At 45.3% G+C, this 27,377-nt stretch overlaps 2 protein-coding genes across 2 annotated transcripts in view; both read left to right on the forward strand.

Moving 5' to 3' along the window:
* Positions 1-3,850, forward strand: part of atp9b (ATPase phospholipid transporting 9B) — a 34,440-nt gene extending 30,590 nt beyond the window's left edge. The window contains exon 28 of the transcript XR_007963394.1: positions 3,702-3,850. The gene's annotated coding sequence lies outside the window, so the exon portion shown is untranslated. The remainder of the gene's footprint in view (positions 1-3,701) is intronic.
* nfatc1 (nuclear factor of activated T cells 1) lies at positions 1-26,866 on the forward strand. The gene is made up of 10 exons (XM_052071950.1): positions 1-1,293; positions 3,702-4,716; positions 4,786-4,945; positions 8,906-9,111; positions 9,646-9,818; positions 10,782-10,922; positions 17,265-17,320; positions 19,289-19,421; positions 19,713-20,132; positions 26,149-26,866. Exons 1-10 carry the CDS (start codon positions 1,272-1,274, stop codon positions 26,202-26,204), a joined length of 2,382 nt encoding a protein of 793 aa, XP_051927910.1. The 5' UTR covers positions 1-1,271; the 3' UTR covers positions 26,205-26,866.
* Positions 26,867-27,377: the final 511 nt, after the last annotated feature.

Genomic DNA, 27,377 nt, shown 5'->3' on the forward strand with positions numbered 1-27,377 from the left:
ATCCGCGACTTGATTTGACGTTAAAAAAAAAAGCCCTACGAGGGCCTTTGCACTTGGTATTGGCAGCATTATTGTTCTGTTGATCGCCAAGGTTTCAGCGAAATCAGTTGTCGGTTTTGAGTATTCCGATCGAAACAAAATTCCGTTTGGGATCAAGAAATTGGATTTTAACTTATATAACTGTTTCAGACCCCAGTTTTAATTTTTTTTTTTTTTTAAATGATGTGGTTGAATTGTGCACTGACCTTCAGGAATAGCGAGTCAAAGTCACCACCAGAAAGCAAAAGAACCATTTAGAGCTGATCCCAACCGGTGGAAGCGGATCCAGCAGTTTGACCGCAGCGAGCGTCCTCTAGGCGCGACCCACGCGGGATCCTGCGTTCATGCATGTGCTCGGCGTGTCAAATGACGGGGTGCGTAGGGTATATAAAAGACTTTGATATTTTTATAATGGCTGCATCCATAATGATGCGTTTGGCCGGCCCGCAGGCTCACGTGACCTTCCTGACGGCAGGAAGCGCGAGAAGCCATTTGCCTTTGCAAAACTCCTCGAAGGTGCCCCTGCACTCACATCACAGGCAACATTTGGACTTTATGTATATACCTACTCAACAAAATATATTTTGTTGACTTTATTTGCTAAGCTAATTCCAATGAAGTTGGAATGTTGTTAAATCATTGAATATACCACAAAGGTCGCCTTTTTAAGAGCACGGCTGCGTCCGCCCACTTTTAGCCGACGTTGATTTGCTGTTGATCGTATTTTGAAGCACATGTGTTTTTGATCGTTCTGCCGGGAGTTTTTGGGACTCCGTGCAGTTTGAGCAAATCCTCCACGATTCCCTGCCAGCCTGGTCCGCCCGGAGCTGCGCCTGCGCCGCGCGCCACCAGGGTCTCCGCTGGATGGCGTCGGCCGCGCGCACGCACGCTTGCGTCACTGGCGCGCCGGAGCGGAAGGGGGCAGGGCAGGACGGGACCCTCCCAGGGAGGCGATCCTCTGAGGTGATCCCCCGGTTTAAAAGGCGCTCCAGTTGCTGAGCGTCACGGTCACAGGCGAACCAACGGATCCCCCCCGCCCCCCTTCCCTACCACCACTCCCACACACACTACAGAGGAACCCTTCTGGATTCCCCCTCTTTCGTAGAAAAAAAGGGTTTTCGAACCTGGGGAATATTGCAACTGTAGTGCTTCTATGGATCACGAAGTGAATCGTTTGGCATCCGAAGCAACAGTTTGACATCACTTTGTGCTCTTTGGGCTTCCAAAAGGAGATGATGAAATCTGCCGAGGAGGGTGAGTTTTCACTTTTGTGACTTAATTTGACCTTTTCCATAATGTTTCATTCATGTACTTTCTGATGACACGTTTGACATGTCCGTGTGGCACTTGGCACACTTCCTGACACCGTTTGAGACTCCAAATGTGACGATGATTCACTTTTGTGCAAAAATAGAGATGCTTCCTGATTCCGTTTTTTTTGGTCCTGTTTCAAAATAATAGATATATTAGCATATGTGTAAAAAATATTTTAAAAATCCACAGCCTTTAAAAAAAAATCAATAAAAACTACAACCAAGGGAAAAAAATGTCTACACTTTTCTTGATTTTTTTTCTTCACATTTTCTCGCTCCTCCAATCAAACAAGTGTGTTCCACGATCCGAAAAATATCAAATTTAATGCCCCCCTTCCTTGTAAAAGTAAGATAATGTCCTCTAAATTTAACACACCACAGATGTCAAATTTCAATGATTTAAAAAAAAATATATATATGAAAAATCAAGCTGCTCTCGAACATTGAAACCACACCCCGATCAACTGTCAAATACCACGACTGCGTCCTCCACAAAATGCACGCTACTTCGTAGACCACACTTCTTATGTGTACAATTTTTGAGATGCGAAAATATACTCTCTCAATGCCTCCAGTGACTGGAATATTCCCACAAGATCGTCGTGGGGGCTTTTCTCCGCCTGGACGCCGAGGCACTCTAAACTGTCCATGCCATCATGAAGTCCCTGTCCACAGACTCGTGTCAGACTTAAAACTAATAATATTAACAATCCCCTCCCTGCTGACAACGAGGCTCTCTAAAGTGGACTCCAAAGCTCGGCACGTGGCGCCATTTTTAGCCATACCCCAAAAACCAGGAAAACGGAAATGTTGAAACACAGTTCGCCATAGCTCCACAATTACTCCTTAGTTTTCAGTTTTTGCATGTCTTCAGCAATTATCTTCAAACGTTTCAAAAACAATCTCGGAATTACAAAAATATTAATAATTAAATATTACAAAAAGTGAGCCTCGTGAGACGTTGAGGCGTCTTAAATTAAGCCGTTCGGCCAAGGTTTTTAAAAAAAAAAGGGAAAAAAAAGGCCTACTTGTGGTTTTCGACTCCTCTGGTGCCGCTGATGTCATCTAAATTTCGACGGGTGCCTATTAAGCTCACTTATGTGACGTCTGCTTCCCAGGCTTTTTGGCACGGACGGCACAAGGTAGACACTCCCCACCAACAAAAACATGCACTGTAGTGTTAACACTTTGTAACGGTGTGAACGAATTGCACACATCTTGCAGTGTGAAAGTGGGAGGGGGACATGTTGGGTTTGGTTATAGTGGGGCCAGATGGAGTTTATTTTTAGTTGTTTTATACAGTATGCGTTCACCCCCACCACCCACCCAGTCTCCAGTTATACGACTCAAACCGTTGGAAATGTTCTGTGTCATTGTTCTTGGACCAGGCAGTAGCCAAAGCTCAGTGTGACTGGTCATGCTGCGGTGGATAAAACCGGGAAGACTCAATCTAGGCACATGTAAACGCAAACCTGATGGTTGGGCGAAGCTTGTATTTATTTTGCTTATGACGAGACAATTTGTCATCCCTCTGGTCTTTCATCCAAAATCTGGTTACACCCCCTAACCAGTACAAAAGTCAGCTGGGATGGGTTTCAAGCTCACAGGCAACCCTCATGAAAGCACAGCACTGTCAATAGGAGTGGTAGGGGGCGGGGGGTGTGGAATGAAAATACCGTATTGGCCCGAATATAAGACGACTCCCTCTTTTTCAAAACTCAAGTTTGAAAAAAGAATTTTTGAATACGAAATTAATTTTTAAACAGAAAACAATTCGAATACATCTGAAACAAATGATTTGAGAGAAGAAGCATGTTATTTTGCCTCATTCAAATCTTAATATCTGAACCTCTAAATATGTAAACTAAAGTGCAATCACATTCGTAAATGAATGGCGTTTGGTTTTTGAAATGTAAATTACATCCTAACTTCTCCGGTTAACCTGGCTGATCTTCGACGCACTTTTCTCCAGATTGTCGCTAGGTTTCTCCATTTTTGGTTATCTCTTCTATTATTTTCTTCTCTTTTCTTTCTTACCGCTATTTTTTTTTTCTTCGTGCTACCGCTATTTTGATTTTCATTCTTCGTGGCAGAGGTTCACCTTGGCCTGGGGAGTCAAGTTCAGCATTCGCTTCAATGATATCTGGCGCCATCTAGCGTCGTGAATGGGTATAATGTTTAGACCCCGAATATAAGACGACCTCCACTTTTTCATTGTCTTATTTCAATGCAAAAAACACCGTCTTATATTCGGGCCAACACGGTAATGGATGGGGAGGGTAGCACTATAGAAAAGCTGTGTGAAGCAATACAAACCTTGAGTGTGTCTTCTGCCACTCTGTCTTCCAGACGCATATGGCTACACGCCCAATGTCAGCCTCTCCATCCCACTGGGCAACCCTTGCCTCACACCCCAGTACTTGAGCCTCCAGTCCAGCCCCGTCATCTCGGTCTCTGAGGCCCACGTCTTCGACAGCCAGGACGAGCTGAGCGCCGCCGGCTACTACTCGGTCCGTCCGAACGGGGCTCCCGCCCTGGAGAGCCCTCGCATCGAGATCACCGCCTATAGTCAGTTCCCGGAGGACGAGGTGGAGCAGGACAGCCTTCCCGTGGCTAAGCGGGTCAACTCCGTTGTTACATTGACCCTCCCCAGTGCAGATGGTTACCGCGATCCAAGCTGCCTGAGTCCGGCCAGCAGCGTCTCTTCTCGCAGTTGTCAGTCAGAAGCGTCATCTTACGAGTCGGGCTTCTCGTACAACTATGACCAATCGCCTCAAAACTCTCCCTGGCAGTCGCCCTCGGTGTCCCCCAAGGGTTCCACCCTGGCCTTGCCTAGTAGCTCGCCGCGACACTCCCCTTCCACATCGCCCCGCATAAGCGTGACGGATGACCCCTTTGTTGGCCGGGGTAGCTCCAGGCCTAACTCCCCTTGTGGTGCCAAGAGGAAGTACAGCTTTAACGGTGGCGGGACGGCGCACAAGCACTACCAGCACACGCCCAACCACTCCCCGGGGCCGTCACCCCAAACCTCGCCCCGACTCAGCGTCAGCGAGGATTCCTGGCTTCCTAACACCAACCAGTACACCAACTCGGCCATCTTGGCGGCCATTAACGCTCTGAGCACGGACGGCATGGCTGACCTCGGGGAAGGTATACCCATGAAAGCTCGGAGGACCAGCTTGGAGCACAACCCCACCGTCAGCCTCAAGCTGGAGCCCGGCGGCGAAGAACTGACACCCGGGGAGTTCTGTCGAGACGAACACCTCTCCAACCGCCTGCCTCTGAAGAAGGAGGCATACTGCGGGGGTTTCCTCGATGTGCCTCAGCACCAATACGCCTGGTCCAAGCCCAAGCAGTTTGTCAGGTACAGAAACTCTTCAAATGTTCGTGTGTTGGATTCATTGGGGAGCAACAGATTTCTTGTCTTTTCCAGCCCGTCTCTGCCGGCCCTCGACTGGCAGTTGCCATCCAGCTCGGGACCTTACAGCCTACAGATCGAGGTCCAGCCCAAGTCCCACCACCGGGCCCACTATGAGACTGAAGGCAGCAGGGGGGCGGTGAAAGCTCTTGGCGGAGGACACCCCATCGTACAGGTTTGGAACCAGAATAATGTTTTTGTATAAGCACCTTGCTTTCAGCGTTTGGACTGTGGGAAATATTCTTCGAATGGGTTCTACTTCCTCCTAGAGCGGAGATGTTACTCAGTTTTGGTCGTAAATGGGTGACTATGCCGGAGGCTTATCAATTTGGAACCTTGTTGGGACTGTCGTAAACCAAAGACCCGCTGTCGGTCTCGGGCAGGAGTGCCCGTTGGAAGATCTACTTTTCAAGCGGCCGACATCCCACAATCGCATGCAAATACGTGCATATGCGCACACGCGCGAGCCACGTTGAGCAACCGCCGTAAGGGACCCTAACATGTGCGAAACAGACAAATAATCTCGATACAAGACAAGGTTGCGTTTAGAATAGTTCTGACCGCTGACTGCGAATAACTTCGGTTTGGGTTACTCGGCTCCAAAAGCTCTTCGCCGGCAACCCGATGCGCACGCATGTCTTGTCTGGCAAACTGACCAACCTCGCCCCTTCTCACCTCCACCGTGTTGCCCCGCCCGCTTTGTAGCCGGTGTGTCAAAACGCAGTGGCAAGCTATTTAAAGCGGTCACATTTCTGAATGGGATACGCTATTAGGACGGCCGGTGGCTTCCTGTCCAGACGAGGGTGACTCACTGGTTTTCCATTGCGTCCCACATGGCTGCTGCACACACACACACACACACACACGCGCACAACTGCGCGATGTAGACTAAGCTCTGAAACCAGCAACAGCTTAGTCACATTAAGAAACGCGTGTGTCGGTATGTCGTGCCGCCTCAATCGGCTGAGCTCGGACTGGCCGTAAACAGCCAAAGAGGCGAGCTGGCGTGCGTGTTTCCGTAATGCTTTGCATGGCAATCCTCAGATACCGAGTGCAAGGTGGCGAATGTGCAAATGAAGTTTGAGACTGGAGCAAGAATGTCTGTCCTGCCTTTTGACCACAGAAGAAAATACAAATTCCATATAGGGAGGTTGAACTAACATTCATACTCTGAGCACTGAATGTGCTCATGTAGATTTAGTTCCTAAACCCAATCTGCACTTTTTCATAAATAAGACAATTTCGAATAATCTGAAATATTGACATTGATGTTTTCATCAACACCAAAGACGCTTGAGTTTCAAAATGGCTTTGTTTTGGAAAAAAACGTGGAGGCGCCTTATTTGAGCGCAATCACAACCACATTGCTCACTGAATACCAAACTCAAATGTTGCAAATTTATAGCCATCAATAAGCTGACCATCTTTCAGTGATTTAAACGAGCGTAGGTGCGAACAATTTAAGAACAGGAGGCAGTGAAAGAGAGAGTGTGTTCTTTCTTTAAAAAAGAAAAAAAAACCAAATGCCCCCCCCCACACCCCCCCACACCCCTCCTGCCTCCCCCCACCACCACAACTCCTTTTCCGCCGCCGCACAGACGTGTCTTTGTTTAGGAAAGTTCCCGTGTGCGATGGCTGACATCATCGCGGCAAAACCACACACGTTCCTGGCAGGCGGCTCGGGCCGTGTCAGAGGGAGCCTCAAACAAGGAGGCCCTCCTTCTCATTACACAGTAGACAAGCTACCTCTGCCCCCCCCTCCCTCCCCCTTCCATCTCTGTTAGTTTATTCTGGAACATTCTACTTGTGGTTCCCTTTTCCAGATTCCAAGCGGGCAGCATCGGCTGTTTTTTGTTCTTCTCTGATGCCATCGGCCGCCGCTGCCCGTCCGCCCGCCAACCGCGACCGCATACGCCACCCACCCCTTACACCAGCACCGACCCGACAACGGCGCTCTCCAGCGCTCCCCACGCTTGAATATTGAACGCGACACTATACAGTGGAACGTGGAAACGCTTCATCTAGGCTGCCGATTGGTTTTCCGAAACATCAAAGGCAATTTAGGGTCCACGTGGCATTTTTGTAACGGTCAGAAAATGTAGTTTTGATCATTTCATAAGCATGCGTGAAATTCGACATTCCACGAGCATTGCATATTTTTGTTGATGAAATGTGTAAAATTCGATGAACCTGACATTTAGTTTTAGTCAGCATGCAAAATACTTTGACCTTCAACAAACTTGACAATATACAATCGAGTGTCGGAAAAGCCTAACGTTTGCATTTTGTATTTAAAAAAAACAAACAAAAACGAACCGTTTTAGTACATGCGGAAAACATTTTGGCCTTCAACGAACGTCAATAATTTTAGTAAATCGTTGGCCTTAGCTAGAAAAAAACAAAAAAAACCCATAACCAACGCTTTAGTTTGTTGACTTGATCAATTGTCATGAGGCATTTTGTTGAATTAATTTCCTTTTGGAATATTGGCCTTGGTCCACTTGATTGCATTTAGATATCAACAAACATCATGGGACGTGAAAAGCATGACCGCTTGGATTGTTTTGATCTGGTCAGAATGATTGCCTGCACCCTCCTCGTCTGGGCTCCCTCCTCTCGTCGGTGCCTTGAGCTGCCGGAGTCTCGGCATTCCTCCGGTGGGCGATAATATGAGTGAGTCAGGAGGGGCCTCAAACTTGTAACCGACCTTTAATTGCCTCGGCCGAGTGTTGTCAGCTGGATGGTGCGTTTTGCTTCGGGTGTGCATGTGCTTACGTGCATGTGGGTACTTTGGGTTTTGGGTGCAAAGTAAAAAAAAAAAAAAAATCATTCACCGTAACACAAACCTACTGTTGGAATTTTTAATTCTGGTGAGTTGGAAATGTGGCTGTTTATTTTGAAGCATGGGTAACATTTTATGTTGGGGGTTTTTCCCAGCTCCAATTGGTACCATCCTGACCATGCGTCATGACGTGCATGTATTCTGTCAATTCAACGGACTCACTTTCTTGTTCGTTAAGAGTACCGGAGCTCGTTAGAGGAGGACGTGAGCCGTTGCTACAGGACTTTTCTGTACGCTGCTGTTGATATAGTGCTGCAATACTGCAACTGCAGTTAAAATACAAAACTGCCGCAGAGGGACATTAATCCCTCAATCAGCACAGCTGGAGCTTTACGCTGTGTTGAGCTGTATCAAACAATTTTGAACGCAGGAAAAACCCCGCACCTGAAAGATGAGGAGTTAGCGAAATGTTGGTTGTTGTACTCCAATCCTGCAGGTGGCGGCAGTGTGCATTACAATTGACAGTTGAGTGTTTGTGATTTTTAATGCATTCATTTATTATTACTGTTCGCATTTTTTTATCTGTGAAAACAAGTCTGTCACACTTGGAATTACATTATTTACCAGTTACCTTTCTCACCAATTTCAATTCAAATGATCTTCCCAATTAAGTTGCAATGAAATTCTATTTTGTATTTATTCCAATGAAAAGTTTTGTATGAAAGCAAAATTGGATTTCTACAGCATAAAAAAAAAGAAATTCAACTTTGCAATCCAAACATCAATATCATCATTTGTGTGGCTAGCGTCGTTGCTGTGAGTTTTGATGCTAATCTCGACAGCCGTGCATTGCAACTGAATGTGCAGAGGCACAGCGCGGTCCCAAGACCTCACTTGACACTGCCCTTAAATAAACAGCATTGCTAGGCAGCAGCCTATTCCCTGACACAAACACTCACACGCACAAGATTTGAGTGCGATCCTTCTGCTAATCACATGTTGCTAAGTGAAAAGTCGATTCCAGCGTTTCCCCGTGACAGCTGGCTTGTAATTAGGCAAGGCGCTCATATTTTACTCTGCTGACCTCTGAGCATTTTCTTCTTGATTATTCTCTTTGTTGGGCTTATTTTCTCGAGCCGCTTCCGTAGTTGAGGGGTCGCCGCACCGCCAGATGCGCTTTGTTCGTTATTGTTGGTTAAGAATTGGGCGGCAATGGCCTCCTGAGCGTACCATTATATATTGACCCCCCCCCCCAAAAAAAATCTAATCGTGGCTGAATCCCTAACCTTTGCCTTGAAACCCTAATTCGCATAGAGACGGCTTATCAAGGAGTTGTGTTTTTTTTTTGTACAGCTGCACGGCTACGTGTCCAAGGAGCCGCTGACGCTGCAGCTGTTCATCGGCACGGCGGACGAGCGTCTGCTGCGGCCACACGCCTTCTACCAGGTGCACCGCATCACGGGCAAGACCGTGTCCACGCCCAGCCACGAGGCCGTCTGCAACAACAACACCAAAGTGCTGGAGATCCCCCTCTTACCCGACAACAACATGCGAGCCATGTAAGTTGGTGCGCACCTGCGACGCTAACGCCCAAACGGTCGGGGTACCAGAGACGGTCCAGTTCCATTCTCGAGTAGACCATATTGCAGGGCTGTCAAACTCATTTTTTGTCGCGGGCCGCATAGTAGTTACGGTTTGCCTTGGAGGGTCGTTATGAATTTTGGGAAACCATATAAATGTTTAATCACCTCCATATATTACATACACAGCGCACAACAAATTGATCAATAACTAGTTTTACAATCAAAAGTCAAGAATAATGTGGATTACATATGACAATTTGAAATTTTGGTTCAGACTTTAGCAAACATCATGGAACTTGACATGCTTGATTTTCTTTCGTGGGCCACATAAAATGATGTGGCGGGCCAGATCTGGCCCCCGTGCCTTGACTTTGACACCTGTGCTGTATCGTGTCGTGCTTGTCGACAATCTTTCTACATTCTTATAGAGCATCTTGAACGCCTAATTTGAAACGGTAACCTCTTATTTTTTTCATCCGGTCAGCATTTGTGATTGTGTTGTGGCCGCAGGATCGACTGCGCGGGCATCCTCAAGCTGCGCAACTCGGACATCGAGCTGCGCAAGGGCGAGACGGACATCGGCCGCAAGAACACACGTGTGCGGATGGTGTTCCGGGTCCACATCGGACAGGCCGGCAACAGGACCATTTCCTTGCAGGCCGCTTCCAATCCCATCGAGTGTTGTGAGTGACGCCCCACCCTCTTCAATCTTCAACACTTGAAGCCTTAACCAACCCGAATTTGAACCCGTCCGTCCGTCTTTAACATCAAACACATGCCGTCCTAGAGTAACCCACGATCTAAAGCCTAATTTGAAACCATAACCCTAGCTTCAAAAAACAAATCTCAGAGTAACCTTTTTCTCGAAACCATATCCGTCGCTTCAAACTGAAGGAAATTCACTATTTCCTACAAGAAGTTCAGGCAGCAAGTTTGGGAGTGAGGAAAGAAAAAAAAAAGCAGAACGCACGCGCGCAAGCAAGGGAGTAAGAAGGTAAAAAGACAGGAGTGAAGTCACGTTGAGGGAAAATATTCTCGGGAGTAAATATTTAGGGGCAAACATCCATCATTTTACAGAATACACAAATGCAAGCTGACGTCGGGATGTTCGGGGCCAAGCGGGGAACGGGTGCGCGTCTGCAGCTCATAAACTCAGTAATGCGTAGGAGAAGGAATGCGACTACCTAGACGCTCTCACATAAACATACTCTCAGGCTCACTACTGTCAACTTTCTCACACATGCACGCACGCACACACACACATTACTGAAGTTCTCGCAGAATTTACTGATGCACTCACACATGACTGAAATGCTCTCTCATACACAACCGAAACATTCTCGTGCACATAAACTGAAGCACTCTCACACATCTAACTGAAATGCTCTCCGAAACAAGTGAAAGACTATGATACACACTAAAACACTCTCATACAAACTATTGAAACACACACACACTACTAAGAGCATTTCAGTATAATGTATGAGAGCTTTTCACTAGTGTGTGTGTTCTGTGTGAGCGCCCCCCGCCCAAAAAAAAAACCTCAAGTTGAGCATGTGAGATCATTCCATGAAAGGTTTTGAGAGGTGATCTGGAATTCTCTTTCGACCGCTTCTCTTATGTACCTCTTGCTCTTTCACATCTAGCCCAGAGGTCGGCCCAAGAACTGCCCCTGGTCGACAAGCAGAGCGTGGAGACCAGCGCTGCCCCCGGAGGCCAAACCATGAAACTGGACGGGCATAATTTCCAGGCTGACTCCAAGGTGGTGTTTGTGGAGAAGGCTCAAGGTGAGTGAGTGTGTGTGTGTGCGTGTGTCTGTCTGTCTCCTGGAGGAACCCCAGGACTTTTTGCCCACCCCCATCTGAATCTCTTCCATCCTTGCCAGAGTGCCACATGTGGTGCACATTAATGTGTTGTATTTTTAACCCAGCACATTTACATTTGCACAACTTTCCATTGCCTTCTTCAGCAGGGTGTGCGTGTGTGTGCGTGTGTGTGTGTGTGCGCGCTTCTGACTGGGAGCTATTTGGGTTTGGAGGCAAAAAAGAGAGGAGGAGGAGGAGGCGGTTGGTTTACAAACAGCAATTTTCTTGATTGGCCTCGGCGGGGTAAAAACGTGACGTTTGGGGCCGGGCGTGGCGCACGTGTGCCTCCCAAAACAAGGGAAGCCTTTGCATTGTTCCACCCAGGGAGTGGTGGGGGGGGGGGGGGGGGGGGGGGCGAAGAGGGAAGGAAGGGTAATCCCCGCGGTTGTGACTCACGGCTTCTAAGTGTCGAATTGCGATAACAGGATGCAGTTCAGTTGCAAAGAAAGACAAATGAATGAAGCGAAAATGTCAATACACACCGGGAGGTCGTTTCATTAAGTACACCAGCATTATGCAATTTGAAGCCATATTACAGGCTTGAAACCCTGATTCGCAACGGCAACCTTGGTTTGAAATCCCTCCAATCCCCCTCATCCATGCGTGAATCCCTAATCCAAAACCCTAACACAGCCTTGAAAGCCTAACCTTGGTTGGAAAGACGAGACCTGACTTAAAATTCTAATTTGAAACACCGAGGCTGCAAACCACAATCGTTTGAAACCCGAGCCGGTGTACCTAATCAAGTGACTAACGCGGGAACCATTTCCCGTCCATAAGCGTGAAGCATGCCTGTCTTTTGGACTCCCCTCGGCAGACTTCGGCCCATGGCGTGCGGTGTCCTTCTTGAGGGTTTCCCCCGAATTTGGCGCCCGCTTTGCATTCCCGGGCAATCCTGCCATGGAAACACCCTCGCGCGCTTCCACCTTTCCATCCTTCCACACGGCCGTCCAAGCCGTGTCCTCACAACGTGACAAAGTCGCTTCGCTCTCTTGTTGTCGTCTTATTATATCATTCGTAGGCAGTCTCCAGGAGGATTTTCCTTGCTCGACGTTCCCACAAAGCACGTGTGCGTGTGCGTCCGTGTCATAGTTTCCCCTTCAGTTCCACACGTCGGCAGGACGGGGTTACCCCCGCCGCGGCCACTCACCCGCCGGACGGGCCGCCAACACACAAAAACCATCAATTGTTTAGTTTTCTGCTTTCGGAGGCCAACAATCTGCGCCGTGTTTCCACTCAGAGGACAAACAACGTTCCAAATATGCGCTCGCGTGCCGATGACTCACACGAGAGGAAAGCCCTGCTTTCCCCTTTAAGGACCTTGTGTATGTTTCCACTGGAGTTTGATTGGTATTATTTTTAATCTATTCACATTGTGTAATTTAATTCATTAAAGAAGCTAGTGATCCATGGAACATTTTTTTTCCATGAAAATAATTAGCATAAAATAATAATTGTAGGTTTTATATATTTTCCAAGCATAAAGAATTATTCATTCATTCATTCATCTTCCGAGCCGCTTGATCCTCACTAGGGTCGCGGGGGGTGCTGGAGCCTATCCCAGCTGTCTTCGGGCAGTAGGCGGGGGACACCCTGAATCGGTTGCCAGCCAATCGCAGGGCACACAGAGACGAACAACCATTCGCACTCACACTCACACCTAGGGACAATTTAGAGTGTTCAATCAGCCTGCCATGCATGTTTTTGGAATGTGGGAGGAAACCGGAGCACCCGGAGAAAACCCACGCAAGCCCGGGGAGAACATGCAAACTCCACACAGGGAGGCCGGAGCTGGAATCGAACCCGGTACCTCTGCACTGTGAAGCCGAAGTGCTAACCACTGGACTACCGGGCCGCCCATAAAGAATTATTTTTATTTTATATATTTTGAATCGAACCCGGTACCTCTGCACTGTGAAGCCGACGTGCTAACCACTGGACTACCGGGCCGCCCATAAAGAATTATTTTTATTTTATATATTTTTGTCTCTTCAGGCCAAAGAAACAAAACTTTTTAAAAAAATTTATTAACTCGTTCACTCCCAAAGACGTTTTTAAACGTCTTTTCAGACTTGGTCCAGAATTGGCTGGTACTGAATAGCAAATTTTCCTCATATTGGCAATAATTGGTGATCCACAGCATCCTATTTTTATTCATAAAATACATTTACAAATTCAGTATTCATAATTATTCCATTTCTTTTTACATGATTCTAAAGATGTAATCACTGATTTATTTCTTTCATATTTTCAACATTGATTTTGACTCACGACAGTGTGTATACACACACACAATCGGTAAGACCAAGTGAACTACGATCGTAAATGCATTTTTAAAATCATTACCTCTCTGCTCGCGGCGATTGTCACCACTCACTGAATAGTGAGCAATATTTTTGGATCGCACCGCATGGGGCTGTGTTCTAAATCCAAAGCTAATGTTTTAACCCTTTCAGAGACAGCGGTCACCACATTGGACGGCTTATCATGTTGTCAGGTTACGGGGGGCGGGGGGCGGGCACGAAAGGGTTCTGCCAACTCACTAAAACTGTTACCGCGTCTCTGTTTAGTAATCCTCTTCCACCTGCTTCGCCGCACCTGCAAACAGCGACAACGTTGGCCTCGTCACAAATAACCGAAGATAGCATCAACTGGCCCCGATTTCCTCGACAGGCCTCAAACACGGTGGTGTAATCTCAAGCAGTCTCTTATTCCCCAAATGCCTTTCTGATGCCGAAACCCGATAAGTGACCCCATTTGGAAAATTGCTCCTTTTTCGTCCGCTTCAGGATTTGTTTGGGCGGTGTCAGATTCTGCTGGAAGCATCCGAGGATTTGTTAGGGCGCTAAAACAAACAATTAAACGGAATGGGGGCTGGGGGTCTGTGTCTGTTTTTAGAAAACAGACGCAGGATTATGGGATTACGATACGAAAATTAAAGTATTACTTTTCGCGGAAGGATTTGCAGGCCCCGACTAGGACATGACATTTTCTTTCTTGAATTCTCTTGAAATCGTCAAATTAAAAATAGGCATCAAAGTCCGAGTTAAATTGTACATTTTGATTCAATTCCATTTGAACCCCTTTAGTGCACCCTGTAACCTGATAACATGATAAATTATCCACTGTAGTGACCGCCATCGCCGAACCTTCCTCTTCTGTCTTTCTTTTAAGGCTCAAAAACTTTCCCTGGCTGGAAATTATTCTTGGCCTTCCACACCATCACACAAAACCAAATGGCCAGTCAAAGATGACCGAAAAGCGTCGGTTGGCCCGTCCGCGGCGGGTCAGACGCCTTCGCCGAACCTCCGCTTGCAGTTGATGTTTTGCGGAACCGTCTTGTGCCGACTTGTAAAATGGCTCAGGCTCAGGTAGTCCAGTGGTGTGAGACACTGGTGTCCAACTCGAGGCCCGTGGGCCAGATCTGGCCACCGCATATGATCCTATGTGGCCCGCGAAAGCAAATCAAACATGTCAACTTCCATGATGCTTCCTTCCATATATGAGAATTTCAAATGGGGCATGGGGGTACTTGGGCGCATGTATTCAGGGAGGGGTTGTGAAGCGAGGGTAGGATGAAGAGTTTCGGTTCGGTTCGGCTTTGGTTTCGGTTCAGCAGTGTCAGGGGTTAAAGGCGTGTCTAGGTATCATCTCCTGAGAGATCTTGTGCAAAGTTTTCTGTGGCATCGGCAAGGAAGAAACCGGGACAAGGATTCCTTTGAGCTCACGCGTTTGGTGTTTACTGTACCTTACCACCCTGCTGCTGCTGCTGCTGCTGCTTGACTCACGACACCAAAGTGCCTCCACCCAGACCCGATTAGTCAACACAAGGGACCCGCTTGAGTCCCTTCCGACAAACCAGGGCGACACTTAACTGTACTGTACACGATTGTGTGTGCGAGCTTTAGGGCTCATGTTAGGAGAAGGGTACTGGGTTTATTTGGAAGGAGGGAAGAAAGGGGAGGGTGAGGTGGTGGGTGGAGGGGGGCGTTAAAATATTGGATGCTGTCCAACACAGTGGGCCGGAGAGCTAAGGACCATATTGTGCTCTGAGGGAAGTGGGGCTAGTGGGTGGTGAGGGAGGGTGGGACGGGGGGGGGGGGGCTTCTGGAACAGCATCAAGCCGAGCAGATGTTGCCCTCTTGTTTCGGGAACATTCTGCGGTTATCAAATACATCCTTTTTCATTTATTTTATTTTATTTTATTTTTTCGACCGCCGCAGACGTGGAACAACGTGCCGGACCTTCTGCTTCAGCGACGTTTTCCCAACCAGGTTGAACTTTGACAAAGGAAGTCCAAGCATTGACTTGAAAGCTCTTTTGATGTCTTTGGGGTTTTCAAACCCCAAAACGGGGCAAGCTCCAAATGAAAAAAACACAACCAAGTTCACATACTTTTCCTCCTGTCACATTCGGTACCTGCTCATCATCAATCCGACTGGAATGAAGACAAATTTATCCACAACCTCCCTGCCAATGGCGCCATCTTCCTTTACCACCTCCGAGGAGGGGTTTCATCAATGTTTTAGCGGTTTAAAAAATAACAACAATACTACTCGACTCATTTCCACAACTTTGTGCAACGACATTGGTCAAAATTCAGATTTATGGAGGAAGCGTGTGCCTTGCGGTGTCGAGTTTAGTCCTGCTTCAAACTCGGATCGTTGAATCTTGGCGTAGGACTACACTCTGCGGAGGCCCCCCACTTGTCACAAATGGAAGAGACTTTTTTTTTTGTTTTGGTGCATTATTTTTGCTTTTCTTAGTGTCAGTGAAGTGATCATGAATTTCCGTTTTTCGGAGGCTGTCTTTGAACGCCACTCGAGTCGAACGAGAAGAGAGAAGGCACGGAGTCGGACGTGGACGTGTCTGTGTTTGTCGAGACTGGTAAAACTATAAATAAAGTGTACGTTTTAAAAAAGCATTTTTCAGAGCTGCAACATGTTTTGATATCTATTTGAGCTACATTAGCTATATTACTATCAATTTTTTTTTTCTATTTTCAAACATTTTCTATAAAGCTCCAGGGAGCCACGAGATGTCGCTAAAGAGCCGCATGCGGCTCTGGAGCCGCGTGTTGCCGACCCCCGGGTTAGTGTAAAGTGATGATTAGGATCCAGTTCAATCCTTAGTGGAGGTCTCTGAGTGCCGTCAGGACCTAATAAAACCTCACCCTTGGATGTTGTCCCAAAGAAGAACTCCCGAATCCCTTCCCACTCCGGGATCCAACCCCAATTAACTTGTGATTGACAGCAGATTGATCCAGTGTGATCAGTCCTTGGGAGCCGTTCACTCCCTTGTGACCCTCAAAGGGAATAAACAATCAGAGAAACTGGAAGGACCCGATGGAACAAAGTGTCTGAAGAGCCCAAGGATGAGATGATGAGACGGCATTCCGACATCGAAAATTGTTTGGTTGTTGGTGTCCAAGGGGGGGGGGGAGGAACGGGGGAGGGGTGGTGGGAGTCCTCGTCCAAGCAGGAGATGCTTGGCGAGTGAGGTCACGGGCAGCTGGAAGACCACTTTGTGGTTGGAAAACTTAACGGGGGAACGAGCTCGGCTTTTCCGACATCCACGAAGGCAAAGTGGAAGCTGTCAGCGGTTGATCCCGCCACCTCTGCCTCTCCCATACGTCTCCACATCAAACACCGGCAGCCGGTTCGAATATTCCGACCCCTAAAATGACCAAAATTTGCACAAACGCGAGCTCTTATTTTTACTTTACTCAATCAACGGTCCACGTGAATATTTATCGCAACATGATTTTTTTTTTTTTACCCGGCCTGCAAATCGGAACTCAAGTTCAAAAAAATTGTAGGTCAAAACTCGCACTTTTATCTATCCAACACAAGAGCTGTTTCTAATATTCTGACCCTCAACTCCCAAATCTATTCGAAGGCTCCTCAATGTTGATGCAGAGCAGATTCTAGCCAGAGCCGCGTCAGAGGCGACTTTCCAGACGCGACGGGTTTAACGAGTTTGCCAGCTGCCGTCGGGATTCCGTCCGCGCGGGTTGACTCGTCAAGGCCCCGCACGAGATCTCGTTCATCTCCTAGGAATGACTCAGGCCTTCTCCCTTTTTTTTTCGGGGGCATCAGATTTCTCGCTCTCTCCGAGGGGACATGAACTCAGACGGTGTGACGTCGCCTGCTGCTTTCTCCATTAGTGATGTAACGGATGAGGAGAGCAGTGGCTCCTTCCACTTTTTCATTTTGTATGTTTATCTCATGTCTCTCTTTTTTATTTCTGTGTTGTCCTTTGCAGATGGGCACCACATATGGGAAACCGAGGCCAAAGTGGACAGAGATACCTCCAAGCATGTAAGTTGAACCAGTGTGGACAGTTTGGTTGCAAATTGTCAAAAACACCTCTTCCAGCCGGACTCCATTCAGAAAATAAGCGATTTTACGGTCTCGGGGGGGGCGCTTCCTGCTCCTGCCTCATTTTCTGCGGAACTGGTCCAACTCAGCCCGGTGTCAATGCTGACCTCCGACGGGTCGTCAGCCACTTCATTAGGTCCACATGTACCCTAAAAGTGAGATCGAACGCAAACGGGGCCAGTTTTGCTTTTAAACACATCATCGCATCCACTGTCACGGACCTCATTTAGAAAATCTGCAATTTATTTTGCCCCGTCTCCTACTACAGGATTCCTTTTCGCCGCTTGTGTCCAATCAAGCCCGGTGGCAGTTTGGACCTCATACGGTTCATCGGCCACTTGATTAGGAACACATGCAAGCGAGATCCGTCGGCTGTGTGGCCAGTTTGGTTTTAGTCGTCAGCACGGCCTCCAATGAGAAATTTGAACCCAGTCAGGCAGTTCGGCCCCTCGCACAGTTCATCGGCACCTTCCTTAGGTTAAGCCTACCTTTGAAAAACGTTTTCATTGGCAAAGATGGCATCATGCCACCGAGTGCCGTTCCTAATTTTTTGACTCTCCCAAGCTCTGAGAGTCTTAATCAAAAGGAGGATTGATCCTGTTCGGTCTCATTAGATTCATGCAAATGTCCCTTTTTTTTTTTTTTGCACACAAGAGAGCAGATGACATCGTGTGCCACAGCACCTTCAAAGCAAGAAACTTTTCACGGTTTCTGCCGTGGGATGGCGGTCTTTGTCGGTCGGGCTCCTACTTTTGCACCGTTGTCCCGGTGAACTTCCTGCTTGGCGGAGACGACGGTGCGGCGGGCTGAGGGTGTGGGAGAGCCTGGAGGTGGGAGGGATTAGAGGCTGTTTTTGTGTGAGGCGCTGCACCTGCTCCCAGCTTTCTGTACACACACACACACACACACACTATTACAGAAAATTGCTGGAACACTTGGCCCGTGGTGCACAATACCTCACCGCGTGCGTCGCCGACACGCAGCATTTGTTGTGATTTACTTTCTTACGATGACGATTAAAATGACAGACATCACATCTGGACGAGTCTTAATTGTGCAACAAAAAAAAAATAATTATGGTCAATTTGTCTGTGGAATAACCTCTTGGCTAAACGTCTTCTCTCTGCTTGTTTAAAAAAAAAAAACGTCTTCATAGACATTGTTTATTCTTTGGCTGTTGACTCAGCATGAGACCTGGTTTTGGTTTAAGTGATTTTGTGCTTTTTTTTTTTTGCCATCTTCGTTGTTTTAACCGTCTTTGTTGTCGTATGACTTATTTTTATTCCGTGTACTGGAGCACTTTGTTAGCAGACGTGTTTTTTTTTTTTCCCTCCCCTTCCTCCCTCAATGCTGTAATGCTCCCGTTGAAAGTCACTTTTGTGCACAAAATTTCAATGCCTTAAAAAAAGCGACGCGGTATCGAGAAATGAGGTAATTTGTCCTGAATGTGTGCACTGTGTCGCCATCGGCACAGATGGCCAAGCTTTTCAAGGCTTTTTAATCAAGTTTATTGTTTTTATAAAGTCAAGGGCAGTCTCGGTTGGCTTCGCTTTGACTTCATTGAGTCCACTCAAAACGGGCTGCTGGAAGTTGGCCCCAAATTAGCAGCAGCTTTGAGTCAAAATGGACAAATTCCAGGTTTGGGTCTTGGGAGACTTAGTGTGTCCTCTCGTGATAGTCTTGTCCACGTAATTTCGTGTTTATAAGATAAGCTAAAAAACATAATTTTTTTTCCCCCCAGCTTTCGATAGTGCTCTTTTGAGGAAATTAATCCATAAAGACGTCCCCAAACCAAAACGGTAGACTACTTGTCCGGTTCCAAGGATGAGTACTTGGTGTTGTAGCCTTGTTTTTTTTTTTTTTAACTTTCCAGGGCACCGTACCGAGTACTCTGTCTTTGTCTTTCAGAACATGCTCCTGGTGGAAATACCGCCCTACCGCAACCAGCATCTCTCCACGCCAGCGCACGTCAACTTTTACGTCTGCAACGGCAAGAGGAAACGGAGTCAGTACCAGCGCTTCACTTACGTGCCTTCCGCAGGTAACCGCGACATTTCAGGTCACGTGAGCGAGCATGTGTGTCCTTATTTGTGTAGGAGGCATCCAGTACCTAAAAATGTCACATCCAGTTTGTGTGTCGAGCCGTTGTTTCTCATGTACGCCGCACGTTGTGGCATCCAAAAAAAACAAGCGTCTGTTCTCCCGCCGCTTGTTTCTATGAGTCATCAGACACAAGGTCTCATTGATCATGTGTTTGTTTCGGTATCCTAGCCACAAGCCCACTCGCGTACAAATGCGCTGACTCACGTCCGGCGGTTTTTCTTCCGCTCAGTTGCGACCATCAAAACCGAGCCGCGGGACGACTACGACGCCCCTCTGGTGTGCGCCCCCCTCGGGCCCAGCCTCTCCGTGCACCCCAAGTCCTACTTCCCGCCTCAGTTGACGTACACTCAGCAAACGTCCAAGCCCATCTCGGGTTCCGCCCCGAGCACCAGCCCCAAACTGCACGACTTGTCGCTGCCTCCGCCCTTCCCCTTGCCCCACGTCTCCATCATCCAGGAGACCCCGGCTCGCTTCCAGCCGCCGTCCCAACCGTCCACGCCTGAGGGGGGCTTCTCCCCTGGTGGCAGCCCCGCCAAGGTGCCGGAGAGCGGGGGGCGGCCTTCGCTGCGGGACGACGGCAGCCCTCCGTCGTTGGGCGTCAGCATCAAGCAGGAACCGCAAGAACTGGACCAGATGTACCTCGATGACGGTGAGTAGCATTTTTCTGTACCCCATCAACCCCCCCTCCTCAAACAACGTCTGGCTCGCTACATTAATGTCATGATGTCACTCTTGAGACCATAATACGCTAAAAACGCTTTCGGAGATGAGGAGCAGCCACAACTGCGCCTGTTTTCACCGGCGGCCATTTTCATGTGGCCGGTGACATCGTTAAAGTTTCGAGCGGCCGGTGACTTAGTGCTCAGGTGTAAGCTTTCGCTTTTGGAACGAAGCTTGTCAAATTGACAGTCGGTTCAAACGGAAATGTGTTATTTTGCTTCGCGTTGCTGAGCGGTCGATGTGTTTTGTAGCTGTAACATTTTAACACCTCGCCTTGTAAAAGACACCATTGAATAAAATATAATTTGCATCATTTTTGATGACTGAAACAGCCTGCAAGGGTAAGTTACTTCTAAAATGCTTCTAAAACCTCAAAATTCCAATATGTCTTTGAATATTTTGAGCTCCTTTCACCATAATTACACAATCCGAGAGTGAACATGCAGATTCCTTTTAAAGTATCGGGTACTCGTAGAATCTGCCGACACCAGCCACAGATGCTTCAAGCAAAACAAAAACAAGACATTAAGTCCTCCTAGGCAGTAGTTGGCAGTAGAGAGTGGCAGTTTATTGAATCTATTCAATACACTGTCCAATCTTTTTTTTTTTTATTACTCCGTTTTGTTGCTCAAAATAAAATATTTATCAAATGGCTTTCAATTCCATGACGCTGCAACAGATTTAATGAATTACATAATTTTATTGTAATAATAATATAATTGGCCCTCAGGATCAGAAAATGGATAGATGGATAAAATAATTGGCTTCAATATAGGAAAACATGTCATTTACTTGAAACGTATTGAAAATAAATTACAGCAAAATATATATTTTTAATGTTGTTCAGCATTAAATGTTTCAAAGAGTGAAATAAAATTGAATTGAACTGCACGGAATATCGAACGCATTGCTTGAAACATTGAAATTGCGGATTCGCTTGCGTGTCACAAGAGGGAGCCAACATTTTTACAAACTCCACCTCAACACACCGAGCGACCAATCGGTGGCGCTGCGGAAATGATTGGCGTGAACTCCCAAGGCTGCCTATTTGTGACAGCCGATGATAAGCAGTCATCTGGAAAGTTCCAGAAAGCCACCTCACAGATCACAGCGGGATGTTTTCATTTCTTCCATCAACTTTTTGTCCACCGTCCCATCTTTACCCTCCATCCAATCCCAGGTGCCCTCTTGCGGAAAGTGTGAGTCACCACTCATGCTGTCTGGCCGTGTGTTGACCGTCTGGCCTGCCTGTCAGCGAGTGAGCGAACGAGCACCTCCTAAAGGCCACGGCAGGCTCGACGCTATTAGCGCATGATTTACGTGTCAGTAAAAATAGCGCCGCGGGACAAATGGCAGAGAATCTGTTTTTTATGATGAGATCCAGAAAACAGACTGCTACTCGCAGAAAAAAAAAATTCTCAGTGGCAAGCAAAAACAAAATAGAGAAAACGCTGCACCATCCATTCATCATACGAAGCGCTTTTCCCCGCCAAGGTTTTGCTTCTTCCATTTCGTACCAGACCATTTTTTATGATTTAACCCTTTGAGTGACAGCGGTAACTGCAGTGGACAGCTCGGGTTACAGAATGTATGAAAGGGTTCATATTTAGATTTGTTTTCATTTTAGCGAGATCGGTATCTTATATATCTAAGATATATTTCAAATTTATTTTGCAGTATTAATTACTTTATTAAATGTCTTGAAAAATAATATATTTTATTTCTTGAATATTTCCTTCATTTCTTTGCTTCTTTATTAAAAAAGTCTTACTATACCCTTGCTTTTTTCACAAACTCCTTACTATACATCGTGTCCTAAAAAAGCCTTACTATACCCTTACTTTTTTCACAAATGCTAAAAAAGCCTTACTATATATACCCTTACTCTTTTTTTTCACAAATGCTAAAAAGAAAGCCTTACTATACCCTTGCTCTTTTTTCACGAACGCGTTACGATACATCGTGTCCTTAAAAAAGCCTTACTATATAGTTACTCTTTTTTCACAAATGCTAAAAAAAGCCTTACTATACCCTTGCTCTTTTTTCACGAACGCCATACTATACATCGTGTCCTAAAAAAAGCCTTACTATACACTTACTCTTTTTTCACGAATGCCTTACTATACATCGTGTCCAAAAAAAGCCTTACTATACACTTACTCTTTTTTTTTTACAAATGCTCAAAAAAAAGCCTTAATATTGCTCTTTTTTCACGAACGCCTTACTATACATTGTGTCCCTAAAAAAACCTTACTATACACTTACTCTTTTTTCACGAATGCCTTACTATACATCGTGTCCTAAAAAAAGCCTTACTATACCCTTGCTCTTTTTTCACGAACGCCTTACTATACATTGTGTCCTAAAAAAGCCTTGCTATACCCTTACTATTTTTTCACGAACGCCTAACTATACATCGTGTCCTAAAAAAGCCTTACTATACCCTTACTTTTTTCACGTGCTAAAAAAAAGCCTTACTATACCCTTGCTCTTTTTTCACGAACGCCTAACTATACATCGTGTCCTTAAAAAATCCTTACTATACCCTTACTTTTTTTCACATGTGCTAAAAAAAAGCCTTACTATACCCTTGCTCTTTTTTCACGAACGCCATACTATACATCGTGTCCTAAAAAAAGCCTTACTATACACTTACTCTTTTTTCACGAATGCCTTACTATACATTGTGTCCAAAAAAAGCCTTACTATACACTTACTCTTTTTTTTTACAAATGCTCAAAAAAAAGCCTTAATATTGCTCTTTTTTCACGAACGCCTTACTATACACCGTGTCCTTAAAAAAGCCTTATTATACCCTTGCTCTTTTATCACGAACGCCTAACTATACATCGTGTCCTAAAAAAGCCTTACTATACCCTTACTTTTTTCACAAATGCTAAAAAAAGCCTTACTATACACTTACTCTTTTTTTTTACAAATGCTCAAAAAAAAGCCTTAATATTGCTCTTTTTTCACGAACGCCTTACTATACATTGTGTCCCTAAAAAAGCCTTACTATACCCTTACTTTTTTCACAAATGCTAAAAAAAGCCTTACTATACACTTACTCTTTTTTCACGAATGCCTTACTATACATCGTGTCCTAAAAAAAGCCTTACTATACACTTACTCTTTTTTTTTACAAATGCTCAAAAAAAAGCCTTAATATTGCTCTTTTTTCACGAACGCCTTACTATACACCGTGTCCTTAAAAAAGCCTTATTATACCCTTGCTCTTTTATCACGAACGCCTAACTATACATCGTGTCCTAAAAAAGCCTTACTATACCCTTACTTTTTTCACAAATGCTAAAAAAAGCCTTACTATACACTTACTCTTTTTTTTTACAAATGCTCAAAAAAAAGCCTTAATATTGCTCTTTTTTCACGAACGCCTTACTATACATTGTGTCCCTAAAAAAGCCTTACTATACCCTTACTTTTTTCACAAATGCTAAAAAAAGCCTTACTATACACTTACTCTTTTTTCACGAATGCCTTACTATACATCGTGTCCTAAAAAAAGCCTTACTATACACTTACAGTACTCTTTTTTTTTACAAATGCTAAAAAAAAAGCCTTAATATTGCTCTTTTTTCACGAACGCCTTACTATACACCGTGTCCTTAAAAAAGCCTTATTATACCCTTGCTCTTGTATTGTGTATTTAATACGACTAAAATATAAAATTGCATTTGTTTTATTTCTTTCATGAGTAATTCAATTGCACTTAATTTTATTTAGTTAATGTATGGTATATTGAGTCATTCAGTTGATGTCGTTTTGCGAATATATATTTGTAAAAGAATTGATTTCTGGTTGGTGTGATTATTTTTTTTTCCCCACATGCTCATTTTTTTGTTGGAATCATTGATGAAATATTTCATTTTATTGCGAAAATGTTTACGTTCATTATGTATGTTGCTTTTCGAACATTTTTAATTTGATTCGTTAACTCTTTGTTCTTTGGTTACCTAGTTTCACTTTATTTTATTGTTTGTGTGTGTGGTTGTTCAGTGCAATGCACAATGAAACACTTTGTGAGAACAGCGTTCGATGTCATGACAGCAAGCCTCTTTAAATGCACCAGAGGAGGTGTCGCGTTCAAGAGCAACAGGAAATCCAAACGTCCCACAAATGTGCCATCAACCTTTTTTTTTGGACCTTTTGCTGAACAAAGTAGGAGCTCCCAAAAGTCGAACCAAGAACATCTCGTGGCTTGCGGTCTGGACCTGAACGTGGCAGTTAAGTTTGGAGGCGGGCGGGGCCAGGGTGTGTTTGTTTTGAACCCGCGCGCGGGGTGGGCGCTTGTTGTTTGAACCCCGTTTTGGTAAATGGCCACCGGTAATTGTTTGGGAGTTCCTTGGCCCGAGTGTGTGTGTGTGTGTGTGTGTGTGTGTGTGTGTGTGTGTGCGCGCGCATCTGTGTTTCTTTGGTGTATGTGAGATAGTTTGAGCTTACATCTGCGTGTATGCGCATATGTGTCTGTGCCTCGGTATCAGACGGCGCCAGTTGCGGCATACATCCGCGGCACAGGAAGCCTGTTCCTGGATGACTTCATCTGAAAAGCCGTCAGCTGCCTGTTCCAATAAACGCAAGAAGTCACAAACGCGTCCTTAACTTGTCCGCAGCTCGCTCGTGCTACCACGCTAAGTCAATAGCACGTCACTGCAGTCTCCAGCGGGCAGCCCGGTGGCTGACTGGTTACTGCGCCAGCTTTCCAGCACAGAGTTGCAGGGTTCGATCCTGACCTCTGGCATTACTTATTTTCACGAATCTGTCTCATTAATACTGCAAAAGTTGTCATTCTCCACGCAGATGTTCAAAACGTTAACAAATTTCGGTGGGGTGGGTCCCCTACGAACAGGGAGCCAAAATGTTACTTTGCTACCTTCATGAACATCTGACAATCTTCCAGCAGATTGCTCTGTTGCCACGGCAACTCGACCAGGAAGCAGAGTCGACGGGGTTGGTTGGTTTGAATGTTGGGCGAAGCGTTCGCAGTAACGAGCCCGGCGCCCGCGGCATCCCTCTCGACTATTTCGGGGTCTTCAATACATTGACGTTTGTTCTCCAATGGGCTCCCGTGGCGGCACGTGGAAAAGTAGGACACAGAAAACGGCTCGCTGGCAGGCGGTCACGTCGGCGCTCACGTGGTTTCGTCGGCACGTTCACAATTCGTCAAAACGTTCAAGCGCCACATTTTTTTTTTTTTAAAGAGTAAGGGTATAGTAAGGCTTTTTTTTAGCATTTAAGAAAAAAAGACTATGGGTTTAATAAGTTTTTTAGTACACGATGTACAGTCAGGCGTGTCCTCTAAAAATGTCATTGAAAAAAAACTAATACATTTATTTCCACCGTTTTATTTATTTGATACATAATTGATTTGACACAAAACTGTTTAGTTCGCCCCAAATCCAATTCTGATGTTCTTGTAGGCTTTTTCCTGCCATTTGTTCTTATGAGCGGAAGCCTCAAGTTTTTGCTCTAGCACTGCTTTTTATTTTATTTTTTCTGTTGTCTCGCGTTTATTCACATGAGTTGGAGGATGGATATGATTGGTCAATTCGGAACAGAACCACAACCCGGTTACAAGCGGGTGTGCACACCTATGTACCCACATTTAACCCTTTCGGGGACAAGGTGCATGAAAGCTGTTTTTTTTTTTACTTCTCTTTCTACGTGCCATCACTAACATTAAGGAAATGATTCGTCTCTGTCTCATTAATTGATATCACAAAAATCTGGCACCTGATCAGGGCTGTGTTGATTTTTAATACCCACTGCATACTGAGATTTTTATTTTATGGAAGTACAATCGGGTTTACATGTAAGGTTGAACAAATCCATCCCCTTGATTTTAAATTAATCCCATGTTTTTTGTTTTTTGCACTTGATTTTAATCAAATCCATGTTTTTGTTTTTTGTCCCTCTCCCTCTCGCAGTCAATGAGATCATCAGGAACGACCTGTCAAGCATTTCGGTCCACAGCCACGCGTAGGACGAGGCAAAAGGACACTTGAAACGTGCCCAGGGCTCGTTTTTTTCCCCTCTTTTAGCCCCTTTCAGTTAAAAAAAAGGACCAACTATCATTCCTTGTCCATCATGTGCTGCACTTTGCCAACCTGTTAAGTCCTGAATATACAAATCACAAGAATTCGAAGGAAAAGTGCCTTTCTTACAACAAGCAAATATTTTAAGCACACATTAGGTTGGTATAAATATTTCCTTTTTAAGCATTTTTCAAATCCAAGCAATTAAGCTGTGGTATGGTGTTTTTTTATGCTTTTCATGCACTTACTGTACAGTTTTAATGTATTTTTTTAATGCACTCTGACAATCTATTATGAATAATATTCTGTATGACTACCAAAGAACAAATCATCTCAAATCCAGGCAAAGCTTGACTTTACATTGCTGCCAAGACCAAAGAATTAAAAACTAATCTCCGGCAATAAGCACATAGTAATATTTGAAGGTTTTTAAATATTTATTCTGCTTGCATGTGCTCTGTGTATCCATGCTTATCATGCAGCCTCTTACAATTAGTTTTTTTCTTCTTCTAATCCACATGTATTTATGAGTCTTAATTCATCTCATTGAAATCTACCAATGAATCCTTCTTCGGCCACTTGTTAAACAAATCCAACACGTGGTAGATGATATTATCTGTTAGTAGATCATCCGCAATAGCAGATACAAACGAATAGCAGAGATAATCTTGCTTAGTTACTTTTTATTTTTAATATGGACATGGCAACAATTTGTTCAATGCAATAAAGTACTTTTTTTAATACGAATAAATGTGTGTGATGTCATTTTAGCTGTATTTTTTTCTATGTAACGGACAGGTTGATACAACTGCTTTAAATAAAACTTTCTTTGCTTTATTAAGTTGAGGGAACAAGGGTGAATGTCAACATTTGCAAATCAAATGGAGAATACAAAACTCAGCTAAATGTGGGGTTTTTTCCTACTGAACTCGTAGATCTAGTCCACGGGGCAACAGCGGCACCCTGTGGTAACTTGTGCACCCAACTAAAATAGCTTCCAAATGCCACTTGGTACTTGAATATCTATCGTTTGGAAAATTGTAACAACTAATGTAATGGGCACGAGGCAAAACTTGGAACAGTGGAACTAGTCATACCACCCCCTACAGGCCCGGCATGTG

This window comes from Hippocampus zosterae, chromosome 7 (assembly GCF_025434085.1).
Source record: "Hippocampus zosterae strain Florida chromosome 7, ASM2543408v3, whole genome shotgun sequence".
Classification (NCBI taxonomy): domain Eukaryota; kingdom Metazoa; phylum Chordata; class Actinopteri; order Syngnathiformes; family Syngnathidae; genus Hippocampus; species Hippocampus zosterae.

Bases quoted from the DNA above. Each gene is read 5' to 3' on its own strand.
- nfatc1 (XM_052071950.1), top strand. From the start codon at position 1,272: ATGATGAAATCTGCCGAGGAGG. The intron at 4,717-4,785 runs GTACAGAAACTC...TGTCTTTTCCAG, and splicing joins AAGCCCAAGCAGTTTGTCAG to CCCGTCTCTGCCGGCCCTCG. The intron at 9,819-10,781 runs GTGAGTGACGCC...TTTCACATCTAG, and splicing joins TTCCAATCCCATCGAGTGTT to CCCAGAGGTCGGCCCAAGAA.